General features: G+C 40.9%; 1 protein-coding gene across 2 annotated transcripts in view; it reads left to right on the forward strand.

Annotated features, from left to right (window-relative positions):
• ptprn2 (protein tyrosine phosphatase receptor type N2) overlaps positions 1 to 21,039 on the forward strand; it is a 365,871-nt gene that overhangs the window by 193,743 nt on the left and 151,089 nt on the right. For both annotated transcript variants that reach the window (XM_049481944.1, XM_049481945.1), the window contains exon 13: positions 20,645 to 20,709. In XM_049481944.1, the coding sequence (XP_049337901.1) occupies positions 20,645 to 20,709 (65 nt within the window). The remainder of the gene's footprint in view (positions 1 to 20,644; positions 20,710 to 21,039) is intronic.

The raw sequence follows: 21,039 nt of genomic DNA on the forward strand, positions 1-21,039 counted from the left end.
CGCTTCTGATCCATTTATTATAGACACTAAGATCTTACAAGCTCTCGCGGGCCACATAAAAGGACGTGGCGGGCCACATTTGGCCCGCGGGCCTTGTGTTTGACACATGTGCTCTATTGATTTGATAGAGGGTTCTGTACTGCCCAAAGCTCGTGTATACCCATTGTCTCGTGATGAGGAGAAGGCTATGGAAGAGTATGTTAGTGAAGCTCTTGCGCAGGGTTTCATTCGCCCATCCAAATCCCCAGTTGGTTCAGGTTTCTTCTTCGTGAAGAAGAAGGATGGGGGTTTGAGACCCTGCATAGATTACAGAGGCTTAAACGACATTACGAAAAAATTCGCTTACCCGCTCCCGTTAATCCCAGCAGCACTCGAACAGTTACGTAATGCTGTGTACTTCACCAAACTCGATCTCCGTAGCGCTTATAATCTCATTCGCATCAGGGAAGGTGACGAATGGAAAACGGCGTTTTCCACCACCAACGGCCACTATGAATACCTGGTCATGAGCTACGGTCTCGCTAACGCCCCAGCCATATTCCAGTCATTTATGAACGACATATTTCGCGATCTTATTAATCACTCTGTTGTCCTTTTTATAGACGACATCCTTGTCTATTCCCCAGATCTCCCCACACACATACAGCATGTTCGCCACGTTCTCCAACGCCTGAGAGAACATAGCCTGTTTGCCAAAGCCGAGAAATGTGAGTTCCACACGCAAAGGGTCACATTTCTCGGCTACGTTATTAGTTCCTCCGGTGTCCTTATGGACGATGAGAAAGTAACTGCCGTTACTAATTGGCCAGTGCCCCAGACCATTAAAGAACTCCAGCGATTCCTTGGCTTCGCTAATTTTTATAGGCGGTTCATCCGTAACTTTAGCTCCATTGCTGCGCCCCTGACTGCTCTCACTAAGGGGGCTGCTAAAACCCTGAAGTGGTCACCCGAAGCGGATCGCGCTTTCTGTGAGCTGAAAGTTGCGTTCACTTCAGCCCCTGTACTTAGGCACCCTAATCCCGAGTTTCCCTTCGTAGTGGAAGTGGACGCTTCCGAATCGGGTGTTGGCGCGGTTCTCTCTCAGCGTAGTGGGTCGCCACCCAAATTGTTTCCTGTAGCCTTCTTCTCACGCAAGCTTTCCCCTGCGGAGCGTAACTATGGGATAGGGGATAGGGAACTTCTTGCTGTGAAGTTAGCTCTAGAAGAATGGCGTCACTGGCTGGAGGGGTCCGTTCATCCGTTTACTGTGTATACTGATCACAAGAATTTGGAATACCTCCGCACGGCTAAACGACTTAATCCGAGACAAGCACGTTGGTCTCTTTTTTTCTCTAGATTTAACTTTTCGATCTCGTTCCGTCCGGGAAGCCGTAATACTAAAGCTGATGCGCTGTCCAGGGTTTACAGCACTGTGGATAGCGCATCCCAGCCCCAGGAGGCTGAACGCATTCTTCCTCCCTCTGTTCAGATCGCAGCCATTCAATGGGAGTTAGACGATCAGATTCGCCAAAGTAACGCTAATCAGCCCGATTCTGAGGACTGTCCTCAGGGTAAAACGTTCGTACCCGTCCAGTTTCGAGACAGGCTCATCACCTGGGCTCATTCCGCTTTAACCTCTGGTCATCCTGGTGTCACACGCACGTTACAATTACTCTCTGCCCGTTACTGGTGGAATTCTATGCGTGCTGATGTTCACTCATTCGTTACCTCCTGCTCTGTTTGTGCGCAATGTAAAACACCTAAAACCCTTCCAGCCGGTAAGCTACTACCTCTCCCTGTACCTGAGAGACCTTGGTCGCATATTGCTGTTGATTTTGTCACTGATCTGCCTGTATCTGAGGGTTATACTACAGTTCTCACTGTTGTTGATCGTTTCTCTAGAGGGGTTAAATTTATTCCATTCCCAGCTCTGCCTACTGCCTTCCAAACTGCTCAAGCTATTTATATGCATGTATTTAGACACTTTGGTATCCCCGAAGATATTTTGTCTGACCGTGGTCCTCAATTTACCTCTCGTGTGTGGAAGGCATTTTTTGAACATCTCGGTGTACATGTCAGTCTCACTTCTGGTTTCCACCCTACATGTAATGGTCAATGTGAGAGGGTTAATCAGGAACTCGGGAAATTCCTCCGCACATACTGCTTCAAACATCCCACCGATTGGTCACAATACCTCGTTTGGGCTGAAATTGCACAAAACTCCCTAGTTAATACTACCTCTGGCCTCACCCCCTTTCAGTGTGTTCTGGGTTTTCAGCCTCCTCTAGCTCCCTGGACAGCGGTGTCCACTGATGTGCCGGCTGTGGATGAATGGATGAAGCGCAGTGAGCAGGTGTGGGAAGACACGCATCGTAAAGTCTCTGAGGTACTGCGTGTGTACAAGGAGCGTGCTGACAAGCACCGTGGTGACAGCCCAGACTACCAACCAGGAGATCGGGTGTGGCTTTCTACCCGGGACTTTAGGTTTGAGGGTAGTTGTAGAAAACTCCTGCCTAAGTTTATTGGTCCTCTTAAGATTTTGTCACGTATTAATGAAGTTACTTACAAGGTGGAGTTACCCCCTCAGTATCGTATTAATAATTCTTTTCATGTATCTCTCCTCAAGCCTATGGTCCCGGGTCCGCTCGCTGACGCTGCACCGGCTGATGTTCCACCCGCGGCTGTGGAGGGGGAGGGGTCGTCCACGTATGCTGTCCGGGAGGTGCTGGATTCACGCAGACGTGGGGGTGTGCTCCAATACCTTATCGATTGGGAGGGGTATGGTCCGGAGGAGCGTTGTTGGGTGGCTGCCAAAGACGTGCTGGACCCTGCCTTGCTCGTGGAGTTTCATGCTCGTTTTCCTGGTAAGCCTGCTCCTAGGCCCCGTGGACGTCCCAAGCGTCCTCCGACCTCCTCTGCTCCAACTCGTCGGGTTTCTCGCTCTGGTGAGCCCCGTCTGTCTGGCACCTCCGCTCCGACACCTGCACCTCCCGCCGGTACTCCCTGTCCGCCGGGTGGTCGTCGCCGGGGTCGGCCCCGTTCTGCCTCCGCTCCGGGCCCTCAGGGGGAGGGTACTGTCATGTCTGGTGCTGAAAGCACGTCTGTGTCTCCCACATCCAGCTCTATCTGCGATTCTCACAGTAACAACTACAATACCCAGAACGCACCACTCCATGACACAACACACACTCCCGATCACATGACACGTCACATGACGCCACCAGGAAGTCCCGAGTACTGATTACTCAGTGTATTTAAGGACCATGCTCACACTCACACCTCGCCGAGTATCTGTTTGGTAAATCCTACAATACAAAGCGTTTCTCTTGCCCTTGCTATTCTCCGTGTATGATCTTGTTTTTGTTTTCTATCGACTTTGATTTTTGCCTGCTCCCTTGTGTTGGATTACCGTGTATGACCTGGACTGTTTATTGTACTCTGGATTTTTGCCTACCCTGTGATACTGCCTACCCGTGTATGAACTCTGGACTGTTCCCCGGTTATGGTATGGTTTCTCTACACTGTGCATTTTTGGTACTGACCCTGTTTCTGTTGACTACCCCTGTCTACTCTATAACTTTAATAAAAGTTATTTTATTGTATCTGCACCAGTCTCATTCCTGTCTGGCCCTGACAGGACACTTCGCACGGAGTGAGGAATTGAGCTGAAAAAAAAAATAGATATTGGGTGGTTATGATGTTATGCTTGATTGGTGTCTGTTTATTTATTAGTTTTTAGCACTTGAACAATAATAGATGGCTTCAAAAATGCTGGAGAGACAGAAAGACCTGATCTGTCAGGTTTGTGCCACTGTGTTTACTTAGCATTTTTATTTTGCTTTAAGTATTTGATGTGTGTCTGTGTGTGTGTGTGTGTATGAGTGTGTTGGGGGCTGTTTGAATGGGAGGTGTTATGACACCGTGACAGAGGGATGACTGGAACAGCTGGATCACAGAAAAGCGCGTATCAGCTGTAAAATTACACTGACTGAGGCGTAATTAACCGCACTTGAGAAATGACTTGAAAATCAAGTTTGACAACTGTGTTTTCACGGCCTGTCCGAATAATAGAGGAAGTCAAGACAATTTATATTAAAACCGAACAGCAAATATGGAGAGTGTGTGTGTGTGTGTTTAGCGAGGCATGGTAGATTAGTGGATGATTGAAATCCTCCTGAAGGGAAAGCTCTGCTCTGTGGACTGTAAAACGCTGCTTTTTGGATCGGTCTTGTTTGGTTTGAACCAGAATAGCAGGTTTGTAAGAGGTTCCCTGGACCATGATCTGGATCATGTAGGCCTGTTACCATAGTAACATTATCAATTTATCGTACAATAAATGGAAGTGACCTAAATACTGTTAATAATCGTGATATCGTCCATTGTGTTAGTGTGTTACAAAATATATATTAATTAGATGTGTCACGATTCTCTAAATCCTCGATTCGATTTTATTTCTGATTTTAGGGTCACGATTCGATTCGATTCTCGATTTTCTTTTTTCTTTTTTTTTTACAGCAGAGAGGCCTATGCCAGTTTTAGATTAGTCTATGGTCAGTCATTGGTTTGATTCATCAAATGTACAATATCTTATTTCAAAAGGTAGGCTTGATATAAGTGATGCAAAGTGATACAAGTGATCTGTAATACACCACATTAGGCACTAATGGTCAAATTTAAATAATTTAATTAAGATAAATATGTAACGCCATCTAGTGGCTTTTTTGTAGCAGCAGTGTGCATTATTAAAACAGCAATGTGCAACATAAAATAAATAATAAAAAATGAGATTTTTTTTCTTTAATAAAGATATATTATTAACTTTATCTGAGAGAAAGATGCTCCTTAAGGTACCAAAACTATTAACATATTTGAGGCTAGACAAAACAACTGTTATTTTTATATTTTAAAGTTTTTCTTTAAGGAGATGAGAATGTCCACATTCTCTGGAGAAAGGGCTGCTCTTTGAGCAGTCACAATGTCCGCGGCGTCGGCTACAGTGTTCTGCGCCATTTGCGTAGCTAAGAGGAGGGATCGTCAATCCTCTTTTTGACTTCGAGGCTCGAGACCATGACATAATTTCGATCGATTTCGATGACACCCCTAATATTTATATATAACAGTGAACAGTATTCACTATAGTATTCAGTATTGCTTTAGGTCATTGTCCTGCTGCAGAACCCATGTACATCTGCAGTTCTTTAGATGCTGTTCTGGGTTCTTTTGTGACCTCCTGGATGAGTTGTTCATGCCCTTTTGGAGTAATTTTGTTCAGTCGGCCGGTCACTCCAGGGAAGGTTCACCAGTGTTCCGTGTTTTTTCTCCATTATTGAATAATAGTGAATCACTGTGGTTCTTTGGAATCTCAAAGCTTTAGAAATGACCTAGAAAAAGCCTTTACCTGACTGCTAGATGATTAATAACTTTGTTTTCTTATCTGTTTTTGAATTTCTTCTTTAGATTGGATCATAATATGTTGTTTTTAAGCTCTTTTATCTGCTTCATGTTGTCAGAAAGGTTCCATTTAAATGATTTCTTGATTCTACAGGTCTGGTAGTAATCAGGCCTGGTTGCGTTTTTTTTTTTTTTCCTTACAAAAATACGTTTATATTATTATATTTACTCAGGTGTCTGATATATATGTACAGTGCCCTCCATAATTATTGGCACCCCTGGTTAAGATGTGTTCTTTAGCTTCTCATAAATTGAGTTTTGTTCAAAATAATATAGGACCACGATGGGAAAAAAAAGTAAAGTCCAACCTTTAACTCAATTAAATTTTAAGGGGGAAATAAAATCCCTGACTAAGAAATAATTATTCTTCATAAAATCACCTGTTCCACAATTATTGGCACCCCTAACAATTCTTAGGAAATAAATTTAATAAAAGTATTTCTGTCACTTCTACAGTAGTTTACGAAGTTGATCAGAGTATGTAGGAACATTTAATTAGTAATTCACAACTTCCTGTTTCCCTGGGGTATAAATATGACGTGACACAGAGGCCATTTATCTTCAACATGGGAAAGACAAAGGAACATACCATTCAAGTGAGGCAGATGTGTGTTGACCTTCACAAGTCAGGCAATGGCTACAAGAAAATCGCTACTCGCCTACACCTGTCCATATCTACTGTCAGAGGAATTATTAAGAAGTTTAAAACAACTGGAACAGTGGTAAACAAGCCTGGACGAGGACGCAAGTTTATTTTGCCACCACGCACAGTGAGGAGGATGATAAGAGAAATAAAAAGTTCTCCAAAGCTCACTGTTACAGAATTGCAACAAATGGTAGCTTCTTGGGGTCACAAAGTCTCCAAAACAACCATCAGGCGCTATCTACATGCCAACAAGCTGTTTGGGAGGCATGCACGGAAGAAACCATTTCTCACTCACAATCATAAACGCAAACGTTTGGAGTTTGCTAAGCGGTACTGGGACTTCAACTGGGACCGTGTGCTTTGGTCAGATGAAACAAAGATAGAGCTTTTTGGCAACAAATGCTCTAAGTGGGTCTGGCGTAACACAAGAGCTGAGTATGCAGAAAAGCACCTCATGCCCACTGTGAAATACGGCGGGGGATCAGTGATGCTGTGGGCCTGTTTCTCTTCTAAAGGCCCTGGGAACCTTGTTAGGGTGCATGGCATCATGAATGCTCTAAAATACCAGGACATTTTAAAACAAAATCTGGTGGCTTCTGCCCGAAAGCTGAAGATGGGTCATCACTGGGTCTTTCAGCAAGATAATGACCCTAAACATGTGGCCAAATCTACACAGAAATGGTTCACCGCACACAGAATCAAGCTCCTCCCATGGCCATCTCAGTCCCCAGACCTCAACCCCATTGAAAACCTGTGGGGTGAGCTGAAGAGGAGAGTGCAGAGGAGAGGACCCAGGTCGTTGGATGATTTAGAGAGAATGTGCAAAGAGGAATGGTCAAAGATCCCTCTTTCTGTATTCTCCCATCTTGTGAAACATTACAGGAGAAGATTAGGTGCTGTTTTGTTGGCAAAAGGGGGTTGTACAAAGTATTAACATCAGGGGTGCTAATAATTGTGGCACACATGATTTGATGTTAAATAATTATTTCTTAATGTGGGATTTTTTTCCTACTGAATAAATTCACTTGAGTTAAAGGTTGTATTTTACTCTTTTTTTTCCATCGTGGTCCTATATTATTTTGAACAAAACTCAATTTATGAGAAGCTAAAGAACACATCTTAACCAGGGGTGCCAATAATTATGGAGGGCACTGTATATATATATATATTTTTTCTTCTTTTATCTGAAAAATGTAAGCAGGTCAAAAAAAAGGCAAAAACAAAAGAAAGCTGTAGGGTGTAAATTGGTTTCCAAGACACTGTAAATATACATATTACCCCTTCTCTCTGTATCTATCTCTCACATTTGCTCTCTCTCTGTCTCTCTCTCTCTCTCTCTCTGTATCTGCTCTTTCCCTCCTTCTCTCTCTCTCTGTCTCTCTCTCTCTCTCTCTCTGTATCTGCTCTTTCCCTCCTTCTCTCTCTCTCTCTCTCTCTCTCTCTCTCTCTATCTCTCTCTGTATCTGCTCTTTCCCTCCTTCTCTCTCTCTTTCTCTCTTTCTCTCTCTCTCTCTATTTCTGTTTCTCTGTTTTTCAAAGTATCTCCCTCAAAAAAAAATATATGTATGTATCACAGATTTTGCATCCCTCTCTCTCTCTCTGTCTCTGTCTCTCTCTCTCTCTCTCTCTCTCTCTCTCTCTGTCTCTCAAGTTCAAGTTCAAGTTCAATAAAGCTTTATTGGCATGACTGTCACAAGGTACACTGTTGCCAAAGCAGACAAACAATACACAAATATAAACACAATGAAAAAAGAAAATCTAATAAAACAACTTAAACAAGAAGAGATTAAATAATATTGATATGAAAAATATTAAATATTAAATATGAAATAACAATGTTAACAATAATAATGGCATATCAATGAAAGGAGATATAGATATATAATCTAAATATAAATAAGTGAACAGTAGGGGGTAATATTGATTAATAATGGATATTGATTATTGTTTAGAGTGGTTGTCTCTCAGGTTGTGACAGGCTGTGATATAGAGAGCTGAGAGTGGGAGGAGTTTACTCTTCTCTCCTAATAAACAGGAGAGTTTCTCATTGTTACTGTAGTGCAGGAACTCAGGAGAGATGTCGATCATTTGTCCATAATATCTCTCTCTGATCTGGGCGTACCTGGGACACTCGGTCAGAAAGTGCAACTCTGTCTCCACCACGGACCAATCACAGTGAGAGCACAGCCTGGACTCTCTGGGTAACCAGGTCCGTCTGTGCCGACCCGTCTCCACGGCCAGGCTGTGATCACTGAGTCGGTACATGGTCAGGACTTTCCTGAGGTTCTGATCTGGGATCAGTGTGAGGTACTCTGCGAGGGTGTACTCTCGGTTCAGGGCTGAGTAACACTGCAGTTTGGGTTGGTGTTGGATACTCTGGGTCCAGTAGTGGTGGTACTGTTCTTTTAGTCTGGTGAGGATCGGGTTGGGTCGTAGTGTTTGGGTGAGTGTGTGGTGGGGGTGTGTAGAGTGTGTAATGTCGGCGGGGTTAAGGTGGGTGATGTTTAGGATTAATTGGGTAAGGGGGCTCTTCTGGAGGTTCTGTTCCTGATTGGTCAGAGCTTTGTAATGGAGTGATTGGGGGTGGCTGGATTTAATGTGTTTATAGAAGTTCACGGCTCGTTTTTGGATGGTTAATATTAGGGGGTATTGGCCCAGTTCAGCTCTGCATGCATTATTAGGGGTTTTCCTCTGCACACGTAGGATACTCCTGCAGAATTCGGTGTGCAGAACCTCTATAGGGTGTTTGTCCCAGTTTGGGAAGTCTTTTTTTGTTAGGGGCCCCCAAACCTCACTGCCGTAGAGTGCAATGGGTTCTATAACAGATTTAAATATTTTGAGTCTAATTTTGATTGGTAAATCAAATTTAATAGATTTATTAATGGCGAAAAGTGCACGTCTTGCTTTCTCTTTGAGTTCCTTCACAGCCAAGCCAAAACTTCCCGTAGAGGTGATTGTTAGGCCTAAATATGTGTATTTATTTGATTGTTCAATATTAGTTTTATTAATTGTGAAAACATGGTTACTGCGTTGTGATTTGTACTGAAATATTACGATTTTGGTTTTGTGATGGTTTATTTTCAGAGCCCATGTATCACAGTATTTGTGTAGAAGGTCTAAACTTTGTTGAAGACCCTCTTTTGTGGGAGATAGCAGTACCAAGTCATCTGCATAAAGAAGACATTTTATCACTGAATCATCAAGAGATAGACCAGGGATATCCTCACATCTGTCTAATGATTCAGCCAGTTCATTTATATATAAATTAAACATTGTAGGACTCAGACTACAGCCCTGTCGTACACCTCGTGATTGGGTGATGAAATCAGTCCTCTGAGATCCCACTTTCACTGCACATCTACTAGTTGTGTACATAGATTTGATTAGATCATAGACTTTCCCTCCCACTCCATTGTTTAGAAGTTTAAATAGTAATCCTTTGTGCCAGATTGAGTCAAATGCTTTTTGGAAATCAACAAAACAAGCAAAAATCTTTTGTTTGTTTTGGGTGACATATTTATTAATGAGGGTGTGGAGGGTAAAAACATGGTCTGATGTTCTATAATTAGGTAGGAATCCAATCTGAGCTTTGTTTAGGATGTTGTGTTCAGTTATAAAGTTTATAATTCTTTTGTTGATAATGCTACAGAAGACCTTCCCTAGATTGCTATTAACACAGATCCCTCTGTAATTGTTTGGTTCAAATTTGTCGCCGGATTTATAGATCGGGGTTATGAGTCCTTCGTTCCAGATTGATGGGAAATTGCCATAATTTAAAACACAGTTAAAAAGTTTTAGAATAGCCAATTTGAATTTATGATTGGTACATTTCAACATTTCATTTAGGATGCCGTCTGTTCCACAGGCTTTTCTAGGTTTCAGGTCTTTGAGTGTTTCCTCTAATTCCTCTAGTGAGATTGCAGAGTCCAGTGGATTCTGGTTCTCTTTAATGATCTTTTCTAGATTTTCTAATTTATCTACAATGATTTGTTGCTTTTCCTTTATTACTGGGTTTCTGTAAAGAGTTTGGAAATGTGTTTTCCATGTGTCTCCATTTGAAATTAATAATTGGTCATGATGTGATTTGTTGAGTGATTTCCAGGTTTCCCAAAATGAATTGGAGTTTATAGATTCCTCTAAATGATTGATTTGATTTTGTATGTGTTTGTATTTCTTTGATTTGATTGTGTGTTTATATTCTTTTAGTGTGTCCCAGTATTTCACTCGTAATTCTTCATTAAATGGTTCTCTGTGTTTAAGATTGGATAGGTGTCTTAATTCTTTTCTTTTATTCCTGCAGTCCAGATCAAACCATTTATTTATCTGAAATTTATTAGCTCTGTTTTTCTTGATTGGGATGTTTGATAGTTGGACTGCATGACTAAAGATGGAGTTCAGGTCTTCTACAGCTCTATCAATTCCTTCTTGATTGGGAGTATAGGATGAGTCTGATAGGAAGGTATCTAAGACTGATTTGATATATTGGTTGTTGATTGTCTGTGTGTATCGGTCAGTGCTGTCCTGAGTCCACTTGAGGTATTGTTTGAGATTGTACATGTTTGGTTGCGGTTGATAACGTTTGATTATTGATGGGTTGAGATAAATGGTAATTTGGCTGTGGTCTGATAAGGGTGTTAATGGCTTGACTGTGAAGGCTCTCAGAAACGTCATGTCTAGATCTGTTATAAATTAATCCACCGTACTGCTGCCTAGAGCTGAACTGTGGGTAAAATGACCAAAAGAGTCCCCTCTCAGTCGTCCGTTTATCATGTACAAACCCAGGCTTCGACAGAGCTGCACTAGATTCTTCCCATGAGAGTTTACAGAGCTGTCACAGTTCTCTCTGGGGGAATGTGTGGGAATAGGAAGGTTATTTCCTGTAAGGAAGTGATCACCTTGTGGATTAATGAAGTCTAATTTGTGTCCTGTTCTTGCGTTTAGATCCCCACAGATCATCACATGACCCAGTGCTTGAAAAGAACTGATTTCTTCCTCTAGAATAGGAAATATTTCTTCATTAAAATATGGTGACTCTATTGGGGGGATGTATACAGCACAGAGGAATACATTTTGAGGGGTTGAAATTATTTGTTTATCAATCTTTAACCATAAATGATTAGTTCCTTTTTTCATAGTTTGAATGGAGTGGATGAGTTCAGATTTAAACCATATCAGCATCCCTCCTGAGTCCCTACCCTGAACCACTCCTTTAGACTTGGTGGAGGGGACCACTAACTCTCTGTATCCGCGGGGACAACCAGTGGATCCATCTCCTCTATACCAAGTCTCCTGTAGAATCAATATATCAACATCTCTTATTTCATTTACAAAATCGGGATTTCTACTTTTCATATCAAATAAAGAGGATTTTAAACCTTGAATATTCCAAAGGGAGATGCGGAAAGATGCCATATAATATATGATAATGTGTCATTTAAATCTCAAAAAGAGAGAAAGGAAAAAACAAAATATAGAAAGAAAAAAAAACAAAAAAAAAAATGAATTATTAATTTGTTAATATAAGTTTCTATGGTACATACATATATAAATATCAATATTAATAGTATAAACTATGAAATCATTTTTTTTTTTTTTTTTATCTCTGTGGTAATATTTAGTATCTCACCATGAATCATGTCCCATCAGACGTGAGCAGATGTGGTTGAGCATTTGTCCTATGTCTCTCAGTTCTGCTGCATTAGGGTTAGTTCTGCTGAGGGCCTGAGCGTAGGTCAGATTTCCTGGCCTGGTCTGTGGGTTCAGGGGTGCTGATGTTGGGCCCAGTGGCAATATTGAAGTCTGGGTATCTGTGAGGTGATCTGATGCTGGTGCTGGAAAAGGGTTTTCCTGAGGACTCCTCTGCATGTTGGGTAGTGCTGGGTAGTGTGGGGCTCGGTGTTGGGGTCTCAGGTTGGTGGTTCGTGTAGGAGCTCGATCTCTGGGTTTAGGTGTATGTCCAGTGGTTCTTTGGTAAGCGGTGACATTTCGGGACAGAGCAATGTCCTTTAACTTTCTGGCGAACTCAGGAACTGCCCTTTTGAGAAGGTGGACATGGTCGTGGAGGCAGTCAGTGTTGAGTGTTGGATGATGAGCGAGGTGGATGTTTGGGTGGAGGGCGCAGTCTCTGGAAATACTGGCATTGATTTTTTGGATGGTATATGGGTGGAAATCCTTTCGGGGCAGCAAGGTGGAGATAATAATCTTTGAACTTGGGAAAGTATTGCTGGCTTTCTCCATCACCGCTTTCAGAGACATGGAAACTTTTTCTTGTTGGGTTCTGAGGTCATTTGTACCCGTGTGGATGATAATGTGGGATGGTGACCCCAGATTTGCTTCTGTGAGAAGCTCCAGTGCTTTCTGGGTAGATGGGCACCATATTTTAGCCACTCTGTGTCTTGGGAAGAGTTTTTTCTCATCAATGAATTTTCCATTTGAGTCAATTAGTAGTGCAATTTCTATTTGCTCTGCATTTCTTCCTTCATCCATGGTTGTGTACTGCTCTGGTTGTGATGGTTGGTTGGCAGGAGGTTGTTGGGAGCTGGTGGGGGTTATGGAAGGAGGCTGGAGGTGGTTGTTAGGGTTGGTCTGTCTGGAGATCTTGGTTGTTGGAGGACTCTGGGGTTGTTTGAGTGAGAGTAGCTGTTCTTTTAGACTCTCCACTATACTGTCCCTCAGTCTCAGTTCTTCCCTCAGCTCAGCCATCTCCTTTCTGTATCTGCTCCTGTCCTCCTCTTTCTCCACCTGAAGAATCCTCAGTTGTTCTCTCAGATCACTCAGTTCTTTTTTGAAGTCCTCTTTTTCCTGAATCCATTTCATGTTTGTTTGTTGTTTGAGAAACATTTCCCTAAGCTGGACTATCTCTCCCTCCAGTTGTGTAAAATGTCCCTTTAAAAGAGTAATGGAGGTGTGGAGTGGTGTGAGCTGATTCTGTCCAATGTCCTTCTGCTCCTGGGCTGAGGTCTGGTCAGAGGTCTGGTCCGAGGACTGGGATGAGGTCTGGGCTGAAGACTGGGTTGTGGTATTGTGTTGAGGAGGACAATCAGACTTTTCCTCTTGCAGAATGTTGTCTCTGCCTCTTTCCTCCTCTGCTGCTTCTCTCAGACGACCGAATGATTTCTCAAATTCACTCAGGTTTCCCTGAACCATGAGTGTTCCATTTTTGTAGATATTGATGGTGGTCATGACAGTCTCTGTATCAGAGGGGTCTTTTATTTTCAGTTTCCACCCGTTACAGATGCCCTCTTTTTTAACAGATGTGTAGTACGATGTTAAAGCCTTGTGCCATGATTCTGGGCTATCTGTATAGAATATGAGGTTGCTGGTCTCCCCTGTCTTATACAGGTCTGAGAACAGACTCTCTGGCTTCTCTCTCAGCAGTTTGTGTTTAAATTGTTTCCTGGCCGTCTCGCTCTTGACCTCAGGAGGGTAAATAACGGGACAGGAGTGATGTGAGCTGCAAGGTGAGTGCTCTCTCTCCTCAGTGCAGTGTTCAGTGGGTGCTGGTGCTTCCTCTGGCTGGATCATGTTGACTGCTGGGCTGATAGAATGTTGAGGCTGGAGCAGTTGGAGGAGCTTTTTTCAAATTTCAAATTCTAACTGCCATATTAGCTTTAGCAGTTAGCTTGTTATAAAACTCTATATAAATATAAATAAAATATTAAATAATTAATAAATAATGACTGATTTCCTCCAACTCACTTATTCTGTATCGTCTCTGAGACCTGCTGGTGTGTTTCTCACTCTGAGATGATTCCAGTTCTCTGTATATCTGTGTATCTCAGTCCTGACCTCTGTTGTGCTGAAGAGTTTCACTCCTGTTGTTTCTGGTGGTATTTTCCTCAATACTTTACCGATTTGGAGGTTTTTGGTCTTGTTTTGTTTCCGTTTGTTCTTAGTATGACTTAATATCACTGTTTCTATAAATTAATTCATCATCTTTCTCACTTTAAAAGAAAAAACGACACAAAAATCAGGGAGCTCACACTGACATGTTCAATGGAACTCTCTCTCCTCTCTCTCTCTCTCTCTCTCGTTCTCTGGAGAGAGCTGAGCTCTCTCTGCTCCTGTCTGCAGTTTCTCATTTACATTTAAAGTGGGTGCTGACAGCTCGGAGGGCACGGTGGAGGAGCCGGCGCCCGTCTAATTCCAGTCCACGTCCAGTCTGATCTCCGTCTGAGTATACACTACATTCACAATATATACACAATATATACACAATATATACACACCACTGCTCATATATACACAATCCTACTAATAACATTTACAATCACTTTTTATATCCAGTCTGATCTACGTCTGAGTATACACTACATTCACAAAATATACACAATATATACACCATATATATACCACTGCTCATATATACACATCCCTACTCATAACATTTAAAATCACTCTTCATATCCAAGTCTGATCTCCGTCTAGTATACACTACATTCACAATATATACACAATATATACACTATATATACCACTCCTCATATATACACAACCCTACTTATAACATTTACAATCACTCTTCATATCCAAGTCTGATCTCCGTCTGAGTATACACTACATTCACAATATATACACAATATATACACAATATATATATACACCACTGCTCATATATACACAATCCTACTAATAACATTTACAATCACTCTTCATATCCAGTCTGATCTCAGTCTGAGTATACACAACATTCACAATATATACACAATATATATACACCACTGCTCATATATACACAATCCTACTAATAACATTTACAATCACTTTTATATCCAGTCGGATCTACGGCTTAGTATACACTACATTCACAATATATACACAATATATACACTATATATATCACTCCTCATATATACACAACCCTACTTATAACATTTACAATCACTCTTCATATCCAGTCTGATCTCCGTCTGAGTATACACAACATTCACAATATATACACAATATATACACAATATATATACACCACTGCTCATATATACACAATCCTACTAATAACATTTACAATCACTCTTCATATCCAGTCTGATCTCAGTCTGAGTATACACAACATTCACAATATATACACAATATATACACTATATATATACACCACTGCTCATATATACACAATCCTACTAATAACATTTACAATCACTCTTCATATCCAGTCTGATCTCAGTCTGAGTATACACAACATTCACAATATATACACAATATATACACTATATATATACACCACTGCTCATATATACACAATCCTACTAATAACATTTACAATCACTCTTCATATCCAGTCTGATCTCCGTCTGAGTATACACTACATTCACAATATATGTACAATATATACACTATATACACCACTCCTCATATATACACAACCCTACTTATAACATTTACAATCACTCTTCATATCCAGTCTGATCTCCGTCTGAGTATACGATACATTCACAATATATACACAATATATATACCACTGCTCATATATACACAATCCTACTAATAACATTTACAATCACTCTTCATATCCAGTCTAATCTCCGTCTGAGTATACACTACATACACTATATACACGAAGTATACTACATATACTACTGCTCATATATACACAATCCTACTAATAACATTTACAATCACTCTTCATAACCAGTCTCATCTCCGTCTGAGTATACACTTCATACACTACATACACAATATATACACCATATATACACTACATATACCACTGCTCATATATAAACAACGCTACATATAACATTTACAATCACTTTTTATATGCAGTCTGATCTACGTCTGAGTGTACACTACATTCACAATATATACACAATATATACACAATATATATATACCACTGCTCATATATACACAATCCTACTAATAACATTTACAATCACTCTTCATATCCAGTCTAATCTCAGTCTGAGTATACAGTACATACACACTATATACACTATATTCACTATATACACTATGTACACTATATACACTATATACACTATATACACGCTATATACACTGTATACACTCTATATAAACTATACACCATACACTATATATACACAACCTTACTGATCTCAGTCTGAGAAAATTTAAATGCACTTTTAAGAAACATACAATTGTTAAAAACAATTTTTTTATTATAATTATTGAAATATTGCTTAAAATGTCTTAATTAACTGTTCAGAACTTCTGTTGAGAATCACAGTTGCTGTTTAAATGAAATTAACTGATCAGAAATACATAATTATTTATGGTAAAAATAAAAACTCCATATATCCATGTTCATAAAATCAATAGATGCACAGCTTAGAAAATGACCATTTATGTTAGTTTACCACTTTTCCTCCTGTGTCCAGCTCATACATCCCACACCATGCTATTTTAATGCATAGCAGTGATGTTTCTTCAAAGATTATTATTCAGGAATCATCAAAATTTTTCATTTTCATTGTATTTATTTATTCCCATTTTCTCCCCAATTTACACGGCCAATTACCCAACCCACTCTTTAGGACTCCCCCTATCACTAGTGATGCCCCCCAACACCAAGAGGGTGTAGACTAGCACACGCCTCCTTCGATGCATGTGAAGTCAGACTCCACCTCTTTTTGAACTGCTGCTGATGGTGTAGCATTACCGAGTAGCATCACAGCGCTAACACTCGGAGGAAAGCACAGCAACTCGGTTCTGATACATCAGCTCACAGACGCTCTGTGCCAGTTGTGCTCTCTCAGGGCTCTGGCAGCTGATGGCATGCTACATGACTGGGTTTCGAACCAACGACCTCCAGATCATAGTGGCAGCACTTTAGACCGCTGGACCAGCGTAATAACTGCGTTGGATTGTGGATTTAATTCTGTGTATCAGCTCTGCTGTGTGGGAAAGGTCTTCACCTGCAGGGGATGGATAGATAGGTAGTGTTTTCATGCTCTAACTCACACCTGCTCCAACCCATCAGCTAATTACCCTGCTGCAGATGATCCAGGTGTTCTGGGAGCCCTGTCTCTAAAACCTCTCCTGTATAAACAACAGAACACACACACACACACACACACACACAGCTGTTCCAGTACACAAAGCCTTTACAATCACCTGCATATCTGTATTTAATAATAATAAAACAAGTTCTGATCAATATTAAGTCACAATTATAGACAAACACATTTATTGATTTATTTAATTAAACTAATTAAACACAGTAATACTGTTCATGTCTTTATTGGGCTCAATGTGAAGGCCAGAAAAAATAGAAATAATGTAATAATTCTGTTAATTAATCATGGGTGTGGTTGATTTTGGGCGTGACATGAATTAAACCAATCAGCTTGTCACTTGCTCATCATTCCCTTTAAGACCCAGGTATGCTCTGATTTTGACGATTTTGATGACTTTGGCGGATTGCTATTTTAACAGCGCATCATCCTGTATGCGTTTATCATTGATGTTAAAGTTGGGTTTGTGCACTGCTGTGTGTCCATGTGTGCATAACAAGCGGGGAGGGGGGTGTACAATTGTTGGGAAAGTGCCTGTGTTGACAATTTACTGTCAAGATAGCAATAAACATCTGACTATTGACTGTTGTCAGGGTTCTAATCAGTCAGTGGAGCACCTGTGTTTTCCGTTGTACCACAGTATTTAGAAGCACTGTTGCTATTTAAACATCGCAGGCAGAAGGCATAAAAACAAACTGTTGACGGGGTGTAAGATAGCAATGAGCATTGCAACACGCCCTGTGCAGAGTTAGATTGGGCCTTTACTGTTCGTGTCTATAATTGAGCATATTGAGTGCACATCCAGAGTGCAGGCTAGAAAAAGTAAGCGATTCCTTTGGAATTAGCATGATTTCTGATTGATTACCTTCTCATTCAATGCATTTATTTTTATCTTTATTTAATTTATTTATCGTAAATCAAGAGATTAAGCTGATTTTATAATAAGACTTTTTTTTTCTTTATTTGTAAAGCAGGTTCTTCACCTCGTCCAAGGTCTTTTAAAGAGAGAGAGAGCTGGAGAGAGAGAGAGATGGACCGAGAAAGAGATGCAGATAGAGAGAGAGAGAAAGAGATGGAAAGAGAGAGAGAGAGAAAGAGAGAGAGATTAGTGGCGAGTCCTCTCTGGATGATTGGTCTGGGCTGTTGTATTTAATTATATGGACTGTAGCGGTGAAGGAGTGCAGACGGAGAGAGGGAAGGAGAGATTAAAATCCTAATTAAAGCGTCTCCAGCAGATACACCAACACTGGACACCTCCACTCGCCTCATTAACATTAACCCTCATACCTCTCTCTCTCTCTCTCTCTCTCTCTCTTTAATACTCTTTCTGTCTTTCTCTTTCTTTCATCTGACACACAGAACACATTCCCTCTCTCTTCTTTTTATACGTGTGTGTGTGTGTATATATATATATATATATATATATATATATATATTTTTTTTTTTTTTCTTTTCTTCTATTGGAGTGAATGTGGTACAAATCTTTGGCCCCCATACTTATTACTTATTATGCAGTTCAGCAGCAGTCATCTTGACCACGCCATGGCAACCACCTAAGACACCGTAGCATCCATCTAGCATACCATCACAACCATCTAGCAACAGCCTAGCAGTCACCTTGCAGCCATACTGCAAAGCATAAAGCAGCCACTTTAGGAACACCATCAGAACCATATCAGAACCTAATTACCACTGACCCACACCATAGCAGCCACCGGGGATACCATCGCAACTGTCTAGCAACAACCTAGTAGCTACAATTGAGCAACTAATTAACAGCATAACGGACAACTTAATGGAAAAAAATGTAATTCAACAAGGCCTACCACAGCAACCATCTTGGCCACACCAGAGCAACCAGCTAAGACGCCATAGTATCCACCTGCAATACAATCACAACTGCCTAAAACCTCTTAGTGACAACCTAGCAGACACTAATCAACATCATAATCAAAACTTTCTGAAATATCTTAGCAGTCACCGTTCCACACTGTAGCATCAATGTAGCGTCAACCTAGGAACACCACTGCAACCAACTAGCAGCGCCATAGCAGCCACCTAGCAACCACTTAATGACCATTTAGCAACACCATAGCAGCTAGCTACTTTAGGAACCTAGCAACAACCTAGCAGCAGCAATTGAGCAACTACTTGTCAGCATAATGGAAAGCATATTGGATGCCATAGCAACCACCTAGCAACTACTCAGCAATGTTATGGAAGCCACTTGCCCACACTCAGCTTGTCTGGTTTGTGTATAAATCTACTGCTAATAGAATAGAACTTCCCGGAAAAAAATGCAATTCAACATGGGTTACCACAGCAGCCACCTTGGCCACACCAGAGCAACCACTTAAGCACTTAAGACACCATCAACATCACTAATCAACATTATCAAAAACTCCTAAAATATCTTAGCAGTCACCGTTCCACACTGCAGCATCCATCTAGCATCAACCTAGGAACACCATCGCAACCAACTCACAGCACCATAGCAACCACATAACGACCGCTTACCAACTCCATAGCAGCTACCTAGCAACAACCTTGTAGCTACCAATGAGCGATTACTAAACAGCATAAACGAAACCACCTGGGATACCATAGCTAGCATCCACTTAGCAACATTATGGAAGCCACTTGTGCAAATTCGTATACTCAGCTTGTCCAGTCTGTGTAGAACAGTACTGCCAATAGAATAGGACTCCCTACATTAGAGATTAGATGTTTTTTAGGTTCTGATTTTTCAGTGTTTTATTATTTTCTCTTTTGTCTTTTGATTCTGTCTGAGACTTGAAAGATTGGTGTGAAGAGAGTAACTAACACACACTCTGCTCTGAAAGAAGTGTTGATACCCGTAATCACACACAGTGCAGGCTAGAAAACATAAGTGAACACTGTGTAATGATCTGAATTTCTGCATTGATTGCTAATAAAATTTGTAAAATTGAATTATTACAGTGGAATGTGTATACCTGCTGGGACCAGTCAAAATATATGTGTTTTATGTTCTGTAGAATTTGTTCTGACCTGATTTTTAGAACAATGATTATGAAATTGTTGTGTGAACAAGTTGTTGAACAAGTGAGAATTCATAAAAAACGATTTATTAAACAAAGGGGTGATGCAAAGAGTGGTCATACAGAAAAGGGTCAATGCCGAAAACACAGCAACGAAGGGCAGACAAAAGGCAGAGTCGAGGTACATGGAAAAAAAATAGACCAAAAACAGATAAACAGGATAAATCATGATAAACCAAACAATACTCGGCAGGGAGAGAGTGAACTGAGGGGGTATATATACAGGGGGACACAGGTGAGGATAATTACACAGATTACTTCCTGGATGTTGCCATGTGCAGGGTCATGTGATCTAGTGAGTCATTGTAGTTGTAGTTTTCTTTTTATTATTAATATCTTGGAAATGAAGATTGATTTTTTTAGACAGTATACAGTTATTGATATATTTTAGTGGAAGTTTTTGGTTAAAATTTAAAATACAGGTCTGGGAACAGAGGTGATGCATAAACATTACCTCCACTTACTCTATAACCCAGGGCACACATACTGATTCTCTCTCTCTCTCTCTCTCTGTGCAGTGGAGCAGAAGGGGCAGTTGGAGAAGGCGAGTGGGGTGAAGATTCTGGAAGCTGGTCTGAGTGATGTAAGTGGAGAGAAACCACTCCTTCCATCATTCTTTCACTCTTTTCTTCCTCTTTCTGTCATGATGACACGCCGTCTCTCCAGCCTGCAACACTGCAGTCCTCCCAAACAAAACCTGCCCTTCCACCAGAGCACTTTACACACTTTACACACTTTACACACAATTTACACTCTTTACACACTCTACACACCTCACTTTAAAACACACTCACTGTCCCGCACTGTACAGAAACACTCAGTACTGAACGTATAAGATCTTTACTGCAGAACATTCACACTTTATATAGGGGATTCTTGCTCCACAAAAAATAGCAGTTTCAGATATATAAAG

Source organism: Astyanax mexicanus, chromosome 8, assembly GCF_023375975.1.
Source record: "Astyanax mexicanus isolate ESR-SI-001 chromosome 8, AstMex3_surface, whole genome shotgun sequence".
In the NCBI taxonomy this organism is placed as follows: domain Eukaryota; kingdom Metazoa; phylum Chordata; class Actinopteri; order Characiformes; family Acestrorhamphidae; genus Astyanax; species Astyanax mexicanus.